At 33.0% G+C, this 12,656-nt stretch overlaps 3 protein-coding genes across 3 annotated transcripts; all 3 read right to left on the bottom strand.

The window, feature by feature from the left end:
* Positions 1-491: 491 nt before the first annotated feature.
* Positions 492-2,819, bottom strand: LOC132935947 (uncharacterized). The gene has a single exon (XM_061002598.1). It carries the CDS (start codon positions 2,817-2,819, stop codon positions 2,076-2,078), a length of 744 nt encoding a protein of 247 aa, XP_060858581.1. The 3' UTR covers positions 492-2,075.
* LOC132935948 (uncharacterized) lies at positions 2,614-3,235 on the bottom strand. Its single transcript, XM_061002599.1, has one exon. The coding sequence runs from the start codon at positions 3,233-3,235 to the stop codon at positions 2,885-2,887; it is 351 nt and encodes a 116-aa protein (XP_060858582.1). The 3' UTR covers positions 2,614-2,884.
* A 7,901-nt stretch (positions 3,236-11,136) lies between these two features.
* On the bottom strand, positions 11,137-12,433 carry LOC132942283 (uncharacterized). The gene is made up of 3 exons (XM_061010564.1): positions 11,788-12,433; positions 11,487-11,730; positions 11,137-11,311 (listed from the first exon to the last, which is right to left on the bottom strand). The coding sequence occupies exons 1-3, from the start codon at positions 12,431-12,433 to the stop codon at positions 11,137-11,139; spliced, it is 1,065 nt and encodes a 354-aa protein (XP_060866547.1).
* Between the last annotated feature and the right edge of the window lie 223 nt (positions 12,434-12,656).

Below are 12,656 nucleotides of genomic sequence, written 5' to 3'. Positions count from 1 at the left end.
TATAAATATATAGATCTTATTTTCGCGACTACATAGTCAAAAACGCATTTTGTTAAAATTACGTCAGCAGTTGGATCGTGACAATGCGTGATATGGTTAGGTTATATAAATCATATTGGTGCGGGGAGAATATTTCTCTTTTTATTTTGTTTTGCCCACACCGCATCGTTAATGACATCCCTATGTATTTTATATAGTTGTAAAAACAGGCAACATGTCCATTGGACGTCTGCTCGGGGGTCGTGAGCTTCAAGCCCCCCGTGAAAATAGAGATCGCTACACATAAGAGTGTGTGCCTCGTCGAGTTTAAGCGATCGCCCGTTTTTTTTGTACTTTCCTATCGGAATGGATGCTATGGGTTGGTTGTCCCCATAATCGGTTAGTAATAATACAAAGTTACCATCCATATGGAGATCCCAACCACGTAATGAAAATATGGGTTTGTTTATTTTAAGAAGTTGGAGGGTTTGTTTATCGGTACTACCCTCCCAGGTTTATATTGCGTCATATTTGTCTAGCTGCTGCTTGATTTGGGGCTGCGAAAGGTTTGGTGAACGAGTATGATCAGAATCGTAAAGTTGTGCAAGTATTGGGTATAGTAAATTAAGTCTGTCCCTAAATATAGATTGAAAATGTTTCACTAAATGTTTCCACTCTTTGTCCGTTATGGCTCGATTTTCTTGTAAAAATAATGCACGCCCCTCTAGTTTTGTGATGATACCCGGCTGGTATCGGTCCATGATGGCGCCTGTTATGTGCTGCCCCTTCAGGGTTTCACTATGTAGATGATTTGGAAATAATGGTAGCCAAATTAGATTTATAATACAATGTTTTATTAGAACAAATATAAAATGTATAGTATCGTCGTGGTAATTGTAGTAGTAGTAGTCGTCGTCCTGTATATGGCTAGTGGCGTGAAGTCGCTTCTGCGTTGCTGGTCCAGGTACATCTGTCTTTACTGTGTTCCCAGCCCTCCTATATATGATGTCGGTTCCTTTTATGGATCCTGCGCATGGACGGGGCGGTGTATGTAGCTGGTTCAATAAGTTGTTATTCTCGCAACCGCCGCTCGTGACTTGTTGTTGGCCGCTCCCCTTGATTAGTTTGCCAAAATAGGATATAGTTTATAACTATGAGGTTACGTCTAGGAGACCATAACAACTCAAGGAGAACTGCCTCTCCGAGTATAATAATACTTATATACTAATACATGAATTGAGTACGTAAAGCTATTCCTTTACACCTCCCTGCCAAAAAAAAGATTATTCGCCTGTAAGGTTAAGAATCTTTAACAATACCATTAAGTTCAATAGTCAACAGTAGTTGATTTTACAATTTGTTATAATTTTTACATTTCATTACAATCTTGTTATAACAAGTTACAATAATTGATAGATATATATGTTTTACATTTACAATTTTTGTTATAATAGGTTACAATTTGTTATACATATTTTATGACATTTTACATTTATAATGTAATTTACAATATTATTTTATTACATTGGGTTCTTTTTTTTTTTACAATAAGATAAAATTTGAATACATAATAATATAAATTTTGATTACCTGAAATTATAATATTAGAAGTGTTAAAATGTTATATAATATAAGTTTATATTTCCCCTTTTGAATACAATATTTGTTAGTTATAATAAATCTTCCACCAATTGATAAGTTATGTGAATAATATAATAAACTGTTACACATATATGTCAACATAATTTCATTTACTTAGGATATTCGAGTATATAGCTTGGATCTCTTGTTTTCTCTATTAATTTAAGTAATTCCTTACATTCTCTGTTACAATGGTCATTCATAAAGAGTTCAATATTTCTGGTTATCTTATTTAATTTTTTGAAATCATAACGTTCATTTAATCTTTTGTTTGCTTTTAATATGTGCCAGTTAAAGCATACCGATTCCATCTTATTTTCCTTAAGTTTATAAATATGTACTTCGGTGCTTAATATTTTTTTTAATTCTTCGATAAATCTAAAAAAAATATAACTGTGTTAAGTCTACGTAATTACCTTCACCGTGAAATTATCCTAAAATCTCTATATATATTTTTATTTTTTCCTATATTTTCTACCTAGTCTATACAAATATATCGGCCTTATTTTCGTGACTACATAGTCAAAAACGCATTTGGTTAAAATTACATCCGCAATTGGATCGTGACAATGCGTGATATGATGATTCGTATTGCACACCAATCCATGTGCTTCTAATAAGTTTAACATCCTGCCGTTTTTATTAAGTTTTCCTATGTACCCTGAATATAAGGTTTCTCTTGTTTCTATGTTAGTTAGTTTTAAATTAAATTCATTATTATTCCTATCACTGTACGCCGTTATATTTAAAAACGCTAATATACCCCTTAACCTTAATCTTTTTACAATTGTTAGATCTGTCGTTCCGTTCCAAAAAACTATTATTGGCTCCCTGCTATCGATGTGCAAATATTTCTGTAGGTATACCGTTGACAAAGTCGACTCCCCCTGATGGTTTATACTTTTGTATAATTGGTCCAACAATGGTGTGGTCAAGTTTGGTTTACTCCGGAATACCCTTTTGATTGTTTGCACAACTTTTCCCAAGTCACGGCGCCGGAACCTCCTTAACTTATCGTCTTGTGTAAGTACAAGAGGATTCCCCTCCAGTTTCATCGGTTTATATTTTTCTAAACTGTTGGAGATGGCGCCGGATACCAATAATATTTCGGTGCTATTGATCATAGTGAATTCGAAATCCACTATGAAAATACGGATTTGAGAGCTAGAATATATATATAAAATATTAAATTTATGCATATTATTATTATTATAGTTACATATTACTACTATATTTAATTTTCCTGTGTTGTTGTTATTATGTTTTACTCTTCGAATATATGGTCCGTGGATAATATACGTCGTGAGATTAGTTGCTCTAAAAGCATTCCGACTTCTACACAGATTGAACTATCCGCCCTAGGGTTAACAATTACTGCGTGTATAAATTCAGTTAACGGTACCATAGCTTGATTTAAAACACGTTGTGTAAACGGCATAGTCATTCTCCTATTAGCCTCTATGACATGTCGTTTGAAACATCCTACACAAATCATATCCCCCCGGACGAACTGATTGTGCTGCCCGTTTAATAATTCGTTTTTCAGCTCTCTGAAAAATTCTATTGCTTGTAGTGTCAATGGTAGTTCTGCCGACAATGGTATGTTTTCGTTCATGTTTGTCTCTGTTAAAATCTTTATATATTAAACTTTTACTAGATTGTTTTTTTACTAGATACTTAGCTATTCCTTTACACGCCCGATAAGAGTATTAAGTGATCTCGGCTGTAGCTGCAAAATTCAAAATCTACGATTGCGTATTCGGGTATCTTACTGTAAAATAGATTGATTATAAAATTTTTTTTTTTTTAGAAAAAGAAAAGAAAAAAAAAACTTCATGCTTAACAACAGAAACCGTATTAGTCATATTGTTGCTTTAGATATATATATATATATAGTATTAGATAGTTGTAGGTTAGTGATTAAATAAAGATGTAAAAAAAAAAAAAATAATTTAGTTTGATTAATTATAGAAATGTTAATCGTTTGTAAACGAATATGTCCGTTGGGTCCTCTGTGTTATCAATAAAATCCTTTAGTACTAGGCACATTGGTTTCCTAAGTGGTTGATTTCCCTTCATCAGGTCATGCGAAAAGTGATTGAGCGTACGAGTAATTCCCAGTATTTCGGTGAGTGAATACGGTTGAAGTAAGTTTTTGTTTGCCGTGTCGATATGACATATCAAACAACTTGATTTCGTCATGATATAAAGCGTTAAGATTATGTTGTTGGAACCCGATTACCGTTGTAATAATCTTGGTGCTTGGTACCTACTATCGTAGTACTAATAGTAGATAAGTGGCTGCCAAGTTATTATAGATGCAGGTCGCAGACACTTTATTTGATGTTGACGTCGTGGTTGATGAATAAATAAAAGACAGATGTTGTTTATCGTGAATTTTATTATATTGTTCGATAATATTCTAAGGCCAAAATAATGTTGTACAAAGTGGCGTGAAGGTGCTTGCACTAATGGGTGGTAGTACACGTCTGAAAACAGGCCGATTCGAGCTCCCTTTTATATGAAGTTCCCCGTACCCTTTGCCTATAGATACTGTATCTCGGCTCACGGATGTGATTTGTGTGACCATCGTTCCAGCCCACGCATTTTATGACTTCCCAGTATAATTCTGCGTATTGCTAAAATGCTAATCTATGATTCAATTGAATTAATCATTCTACTCTTTTATATTTTTATATTGAATATCGTCGCGTACAGCGTTGTAATTAAAATAATCATTCTACTATTTTATATTTTTATATTTGAACATTGTCGTATATAGGGCTTCCCGAGTAATTATATTATTCAGTGAGCCTGTCTTCTTATGCTGAACAGTAGGAAATCCTATTTCCGTTTCTAATATCCGATTTATGCCGAATTACAGTATAGCTAAATTACAGTATAGTATAATTATGTACATGTGGAATCTGTTTTATTGTTAAGTAGTAACTTGCTTACTATATTAATTATTATTGACAAAATACAGATTATAATCCACAATATTACAGTATATATTTTGCTTATTATCTAGGTTAGTATCTTATGTGATTAACAATATATTCTTTTTTGTGTTTTTGTTTACATCAATAATCTTATCTTAGTGTTAATATAATATGTGTAATAATCTTTTAATATAACATGAATTCTTAAAATCTATTACAATATATTTTTTTTTTCGTGCAATATAAATATATGATAAAATAGTGGTGTGTACTATATTTTATTTTTCCATTACCATGTTAATTATATTTTAAATAAGTTAGATTAATATATTTCTTATTCCATCACCATGTTAATTACGCCAATATATGCTAATATGTTCCTTTAAGTATTTGTATATTATTTTATAAAAATTTAATCCTAACTTAAATTTTTTTTTCATTCATTTAATTTTTTTTTTTTTTAATTTAATTTTTTTCTACGTTTACGTTTGCTTCTATATATATATATTTTCCATTAATCATTAAATTATTATATTTTATATCTAGTTAATATTACTATTTTTATACTGTAATTAGATTATATCTTTTTACTACAGGCCCAGATCAGCAATAAACTATTGTATTCAAGTTCTATTACATGATCAAGACTAGTATTAAATCGATTCTATTCTATTCTATTTTCGTAATGATTTCATCTTGCTAATTGAACCCGTGTCGCCAGAGTGTGCTGCAAATCAAAGCATCCTCCCGCGACACTGGCTAAACTAATAAGATTTTGTAATTTCTTATTGTGATTTATTATGGCCATTTGGTCCCTTGGTGATCCCGTTAAAAAAATCTGGTATTCACACGATTTTTCCAACCAATCACCAAACGATCAAATTCCAACATTTTCCCTTAAGTGGTCAAACCGTTCGGTGCATAATAGTGCACCATTTGTCAGTCTCCAATAAAATAGACAAAATATGCCCCTATTATTTACCGCCCGGCTCCTAATGTTATTTCTTTCTTTTTTTTTTTCTGAAATTAATGTATTTAAAATTGCTATTTGTAGTGTTATATTAGTTAATTATTAGTATCTAGCGTTACTTTTTTTTTCTATATATATTTACTTTAGTGTGTTAATTAAGCTATTTGTTATTTGCTATAATAAAAGTTATAAATTCGCAAAAATTATATTTTACAACGTGGTGCTAGGTACGTGGTATTGTCTATATAGGTTGGAATTGTTTCACCAAATTTTGGTACCCATATTCCTTAACCATTCTGTTGAAAATGCATTTTGTAAATCTCACATCCGTCTTTGGGTCGTGAGCGTATGTTATTTTATGTTTTTGTGTACATACGCCGCTATGCGCTTCCGTTAAATTCAACAGTCTACCATTTTTCTGGATTCTACCTACGTTAAATTCGAAAATTCTCTCAGTTATCTTTCCCCTTAATTTTTCTAATATCATGTAGAAGTCCCCATCGAAATTCAAATCATAGAATCTAATATTTAGTATTTCTATATGTCCTAACCCTAATCTACTTAGGATATTCCTATCGTATGATCCCCCAAACAATACCACTACATTTATCTTATTTCCACGCAAAATATAATTTTTTATGAACTCTGGTGTTAAGTTATTTAATTATGAATTCAGACTTTTATTAAGTTGCGCTAAGCAGGTCGTCTCCTGCACTTCCTTTTTGTTGTGAAAAATCCGCCTTATCGATTTCTCTGCCAACTGTATTTCGCGATCAGTCATAACTCTTATCTGTTCATGAAGTTGCAAGAGAAGCGGTTCCCCCTCGAGCTTACGACTTTTACACTTGTTTAAGCTGTTCGAGATTGCTCCTGATATTAGCACAATGTCTGTTCTCTTCATATTGGTGAATTCGAAATCCATGACAACGAACTTGACTTCCCTTCTAATTTAAAGTCGATAATATATTTAATATCATTATTAACTTATAATTAATGTGTTTCATTCTAATTACTATTTCTAACTACTTGTGTAAATATTTTTTTTTGCATATATATTCCAATTAATAAAATATTATTTCATAGGTTATTTTATTTGGGGTGGTACATCGTCCCCTCCGAGTGTACTTTGTTCGTCTATCTTATTAAATTTTTGTTCAACTTTGATATTATCCGTACAGAGTTTACTTCTACCTAATCATACCATTTCATATTGTGGACGTCGCAACGAAGTAAGCCTACATTTATACGTTATGTATATAAAAATGATTAACATGACCGAGAATACTATCAAGCCCAATGTTAAATAAAATAAATAATTACGCCTATCGCTTGCTTCTAACTGTCCTGATTGTGTTAATATTTCATTATCGATTTGTTGTTGCACCTTATCTAACGATTGTGCTATTTCGTGTATTTTTTCGAGTTTATGTGAATCCTGTTTAACCATTATCTTAGGTAGGTTCATACTTTTTATTCTATCGGATACTTTAAATGATATTTTTCCCTGTCCTACTTCGGGTATAAAGTTAACATAGTGTTTTGATTTTATTTCTTGTGTCGGATTTAAAATAATATCATTTCCGTACGCTCTACATTTTGAGCTTAACCAAATTAATCCTTGCTTCCGTATTTTCGTAATGTATGGTTCCGCATTTTCCCTGCACGCAATAGTCAATGTTTCACCCTTTGTTGTGTATATCCAAGTGTAAAGTGTTTGCATGTTTTAACTTATAAAATATGTCTTTCGATAATACTAGGACTCCCGTCTCGCATGTTTCTGGCAAGACATCCGGATTTTTGAATAAAGCTATCTCACATGGATTTTTGTTGTTCGAGTGAACGACTGGTGAAAATTCTGGACATATTGTGAATATTTCTGTTTCCGTACAATGTAAAAGCTGAGTTTCTGTGAACGTGGTATATTGTTCCCTATTCTTTGTAATCGCTACATATTGGAATTCTGGTTTTAAAACAATACTATGATTTTTATTCTTTATTCCGTTTATCATTGTTTCAACCGGTTGTGGTATTGGAAGTATTCTAAACAACGTGAGCTCCAATTCGGTAACCAGCGGAAGCTTTATTACGAAGACTATTTGACTTTCTTTACTGCCATTTTTGTAATTTTACTTAATTCGTAAATTTCATTCGGATTTATGCCCATAGGCAAATTTAAATTAATTGGTAAAGTTAACTTAATCTGCGTTAAATGGTCTGCCATTTCACGCGGTGTCATTAAACTTGGGTGTATTACTCCTGTCCTAGCCGTGGTTATAATAGCACCTATTGATTGCGTTTCCATTGAATATTGCGATAATAGTGCTGTGAATATACCATGTATTTTATTTGATAAAACTAATGCTCCTAACGTGTTTGTTTTATTAATTACTTCGTTTATTATATCTTTTTTATTTACTAATTCATTGTATAATTTATTTATTTCATCGGATGTGGTACTAATCCCCTTTACAGTAGATTTAACTACCGTAGTTTGGTCTTTAAGTATGTGTAACATGCGTTCGTTAGTTCGTTCTATTTTACCTATTTCTTCTACCGATTCCTTTGCACATTCCTCATAACATACCCCGAATAATGTTTTCATAGCCGAACCTACAAAATTTATTAGACCCCGTCTTTTCCTACTTGGGTATGTGGTTGTTTCCGATTGTTCGGTGTACCTACCTATCGATTCGTACATTTTTTCCCGTTGTAAGGAAATTTCCTGAAACATTACTTTAAAGATATTGTCTAGCCTAGAACACATATCTAGTGTTGTTGCGCTGTTTTTACAAAGATTAGTTATTATACTTATTTCCAATTGTAATTTGTCACGCCTAAGGTCATAATTTTTTAATGGTAAATACGTGATCAGTTGCCAGGTCGCTCCTGTCAACCGAACCGTACCGTAGTTTTCATAATACATCAATGTTTGATTTCGAAATTCTTTCACCCTATATGGAATTTGACCATGTCCTGCCGTAATCAGAGATAACCTAAAACAATATATATACACATTAGTTTCAAACTTGTTTTATCTTGTTGAAATAATTTCTAATATATATATTATTTTCGTATCATCTCCTCGGCCCGGACAAAATACGCGTACTTATCGCGTTTGAAATTGAACTAATTAATTTATAATCCGTTGTCAGTGAGTCCCGGTGGTTGCTTGTTCGTTCAGAATATGGTGGCAACTCTCACCGTTCCTATACCGCCAACTATCAAAATTAATTAGTGCCATCCATTTTTTTTTTTTTTTTTTTTTATTATTACCGATTATCATTATTATTCCTAACTATGTACCTATCTTCTACTTCATTAAAAATACTTTCTATAGCTACATTACTTCTAACATTAAGTAAATCCATAATATCGTTTTCATAATCACTACTATGTATATTCCTATAAATGTCAATATTACTATCGCTATCGCTAAATTCGTCCAACACATCCATATTACTAATTGTATTATTCGGTGTTATATTTCTTAAATTATCATTATCACTATCACTATCCGACCACCACAGTCCAGCTGCTTCAGTCATATTAATATTTCTAATGCCAGGCTCCCGTGTCCTATTATTAACCATTTCCCTACTAGTACTACTATTAATGCTAATATTATTATTACTAACATTATTTTCAATATTGTTACTATTCATTAGCCTATACAACCTATAATTATTAATATTTAAATATTGTGTCCATGTTTCCTTGTTTATTTCTTTATTCAATTCCCAAAATTCATTGATGACCCTTTTTGCCAGTGCTATATTGTTATTTAATTGTTGTTCATTTTCGTTTCCTGTGACTACAGGTGGTTCCGTGCGGTCATACATTATGCTCGCTACGCCTACTGGTTTAGCTCCAACTCGGTCGGTCATCCGATTGATGTTCAGGTGGTAACAAAATGGTATTGTTGATATGTTACACGCGTATGGGTTCCGGAACCAATCCCATAACGTTTGACATAATTCTACGATTTCCGCTTCCGGAAACCTGCCAGGAAGGATGTTATTCCTATCCCCGTAGTAAACGTCAATTAACGTCCTAAGATTATGTGTAATCTGTCCCATAGGTTCCTCCCCTGTATATCGGTATATCTCCATTTTACCCATGTACATATCATTTCTTTTTAATATTATTACCACTAGACGACCTCCCGCCTGAACACTCAAAATCATTTCGAATTCCGGTTCTTCATTTGCACTGTTGCTGAGTTGCACTAGTAGCTTAGTCCCATCTGAATCAGTGATCACCAGTGCTGTTATCTCCTCTTCCCTACAAGTTTTCTTTTAATAATTTTTGTTTCACTATTTAATGTTAATCTAACTACTATTGTGTTTACCATTTCTACTCCCACATTAAAAATAATTTCTATCTACACATTTTTCTTAAAATGAAGCTTGTGCTATGCCAGCATGTACTAATTTACTAGGAATCCCTTACCATGCATACTTATCCTACAATAATTAAAAAAAAATTTTTTTTTTTAATTCATACTTTAATTTATATATTCCAATAATAATTCTGGTTCCGGTATATACTCCATGTGTTCGATTAATTCCTGGCAATATTTATTCCCGATTCTGCCTTTCGACATGTCGTAAAGAAATGTTGCGATGCTTTGTTCCATTCTTCTTATTTTGTCTTCTGAGAAAGGTTCAGCCAATTGGCTGTTTGCTATCTGTATATGTTTCGTTAAACATGGTGGCATATTACTTCCGTCACCTATCATACATTTGTCATGTTCCCCGTTCACAATGGCGAAATCCAGTTTGGTACAGAATGATTTGTATGTTTCCAACAACGCTGTCGCCACTGCTGTGTTCATTTTCCTTGATTGTCTGCTGGCCCGTCTTGAATTGTTCGTTGATTCCGGAGTCGCCTTGGTTGATCAGACCTTAACTGTTACCTCCGTGGAGCTGCTGACGTGGTGTAGCCGCTGCGTCGGTACTGGATCTCCGAAGTTGAATGTAGCCGCCTTGACTGCTGGACTCGCCTTTGGAAATTTAAATCCGCCGCTTCGACTGCTCGCCTCGTCTTTAACTCCTTGAACCTCCTTTGTCCGAATGCGCCAGTGTAATAATCTTGGTGCTTGGTACCTACTATCGTAGTAATAATAGTAGATAAGTGTCTGCCAAGTTATTATAGATGCAGGTCGCAGACACTTTATTTGAAGTTGACGTCGTGGTTGATGAATAAATAAAAGACAGATGTTGTTTATCGTGAATTTTATTATATTGTTCGACAATTTTCTAAGTCCAAAATAATGTTGTACAAAGTGGCGTGAAGGTGCTTGCACTAATGGGTTATGGCAAAAGTTGTGCAAGTATTGGGTATAGTAAATTAAGCCTGTCCCTAAATATAGATTGAAAATTTTTCACTAAATGTTTCCACTCTTTGTCCGTTATGGCTCGATTTTCTTGTAAAAATAATGCGCGCCCCTCTAGTTTTGTGATGATACCCGGCTAGTATCGGCCCATGATGGCGCCCGATATGAGTATTAAGTGATCTCGGCTGTAGCTGCAAAATTCGAAATATACGATTGCGTATTCGGGTATCTTACTGTAAAATAGATTGATTATAAAAATTTTTTTTTTTTTAGAAAAAGAAAACTTCATGCTTAACAACAGAAACCGTATTAGTCATATTGTTTGCTGTGTCGATATGACATATCAAACAACTTGGTATTTCGTCATGATATAAAGCGTTAAGATTATGTTGTTGGAACCCGATTACCGTACTAAGTTCCTTAATGAAAATGTGTTGTTTCACTCTAAAACAATAAAATAGAAATAGAATATAGAAAATAGAGGAAAAGAAAATATTAAGATTTATGGTTCATTTATTCATTATCGTCATCGTCGTAATAACGCTTAACGTTATTTTTATGGATACGATATTCGTGACGGCCTTTTTGTATAGTTATGTTTTCATTGTCATGTACTAACAGAACTTCGAATGGCCCTAACCAATTTAAACTAAGCGCGTTCTTTTTATTCTGTTCCTTAATTAACACTTTATCGCCCACGTGTAGGTCGATGGCGTTCATAGTTCTATCGTAATATTCTTTGTTAGCTTCCTTTTTTTGAATAAGGTTTTTCCTAGCTATTTTTTGCGTTTCTTGCATAATGCGTTTAAGATCGAAAACATAATTATCGTAATTATATTGTGGTTCAGGTTCCTTATGAAACGCTGACGGAATTGTATAAAAATCTATATATATTTTTTATTTTTTTCTATATTTTTTACCTAGTCTATATAAATATATAGGTCTTATTTTCGCGACTACATAGTCAAAAACGCATTTTGTTAAAATTACGTCAGCAATTGGATCGTGAAAATGCGTGATATGGTGATTTGTATTGCACACCAATCCATGTGCTTCTATTAAGTTTAACATTCTGCCGTTTTTATTAAGTTTTCCTATGTACCCTGAATATAAGGTTTCCTTTGTTTCTATATTAGTTAGTTTTAAATTGAATTCGTCATTATTCCTATCGCTATATGCTGTTATATTTAAAATTGCTAAAATACCTCTTAACCTTAATCTTTTTATAATTGTTAAATCTGTCGTCCCATTCCAAAAAACTATTATTGGCTCCCTGTTATCGATGTGCAAATATTTCTGTAGGTTTACCGTTGACAAAGTTGACTCCCCCTGATGGCTTACACTTTTGTATAATTGTTCCAACAATGGTGTGGTCAAAGTTGGTTTATTCCGGAATACCCTTTTGATTGTTTGTATAACTGTTCCCAAGTCACAGCGCCAGAACCTCCTTAACTTATCGTCTTGCGTAAGTACAAGAGGATTCCCCTCCAGTTTCATCGGTTTATATTTTTCTAAACTGTTGGAGATGGCGCCGGATACCAATAATATTTCGGTCCTATTGATCATAGTGAATTCGAAATCCACTATGAAAAAACGGATTTGAGAGCTAGAATATAAAATATAAAATGTATACATATTATTATTATTATTATAATTACATATTACTACTATACATAATTTTCTTGTGTTGTTGTTGTTATTTTGTTTTACTCTTCGAAGAAATGATCCGTTGATAATATACGCCGTGCAATTAGTTGCTCTAAAAGCACGCCAACCTCCTCACAAATCG

Source organism: Metopolophium dirhodum, chromosome 1 (assembly GCF_019925205.1).
Source record: "Metopolophium dirhodum isolate CAU chromosome 1, ASM1992520v1, whole genome shotgun sequence".
NCBI classification, from domain to species: domain Eukaryota; kingdom Metazoa; phylum Arthropoda; class Insecta; order Hemiptera; family Aphididae; genus Metopolophium; species Metopolophium dirhodum.
This window is presented reverse-complemented; position numbering and strand designations above follow the sequence as displayed.

Bases quoted from the DNA above. Each gene is read 5' to 3' on its own strand.
- LOC132935947 (XM_061002598.1), bottom strand. From the start codon at position 2,819: ATGCATAAATTTAATATTTTATATATATATTCTAGCTCTCAAATCCGT.
- LOC132935948 (XM_061002599.1), bottom strand. From the start codon at position 3,235: ATGAACGAAAACATACCATTGTCGGCAGAACTACCATTGACACTACAA.
- LOC132942283 (XM_061010564.1), bottom strand. From the start codon at position 12,433: ATGATCAATAGGACCGAAATATTATTGGTATCCGGCGCCATCTCCAAC. The intron at 11,731-11,787 runs GTAAAAAATATA...CAATTCCGTCAG, and splicing joins TATATATTTATATAGACTAG to CGTTTCATAAGGAACCTGAA. The intron at 11,312-11,486 runs GTTAGTACATGA...TTATTGTTTTAG, and splicing joins TTAGGGCCATTCGAAGTTCT to AGTGAAACAACACATTTTCA.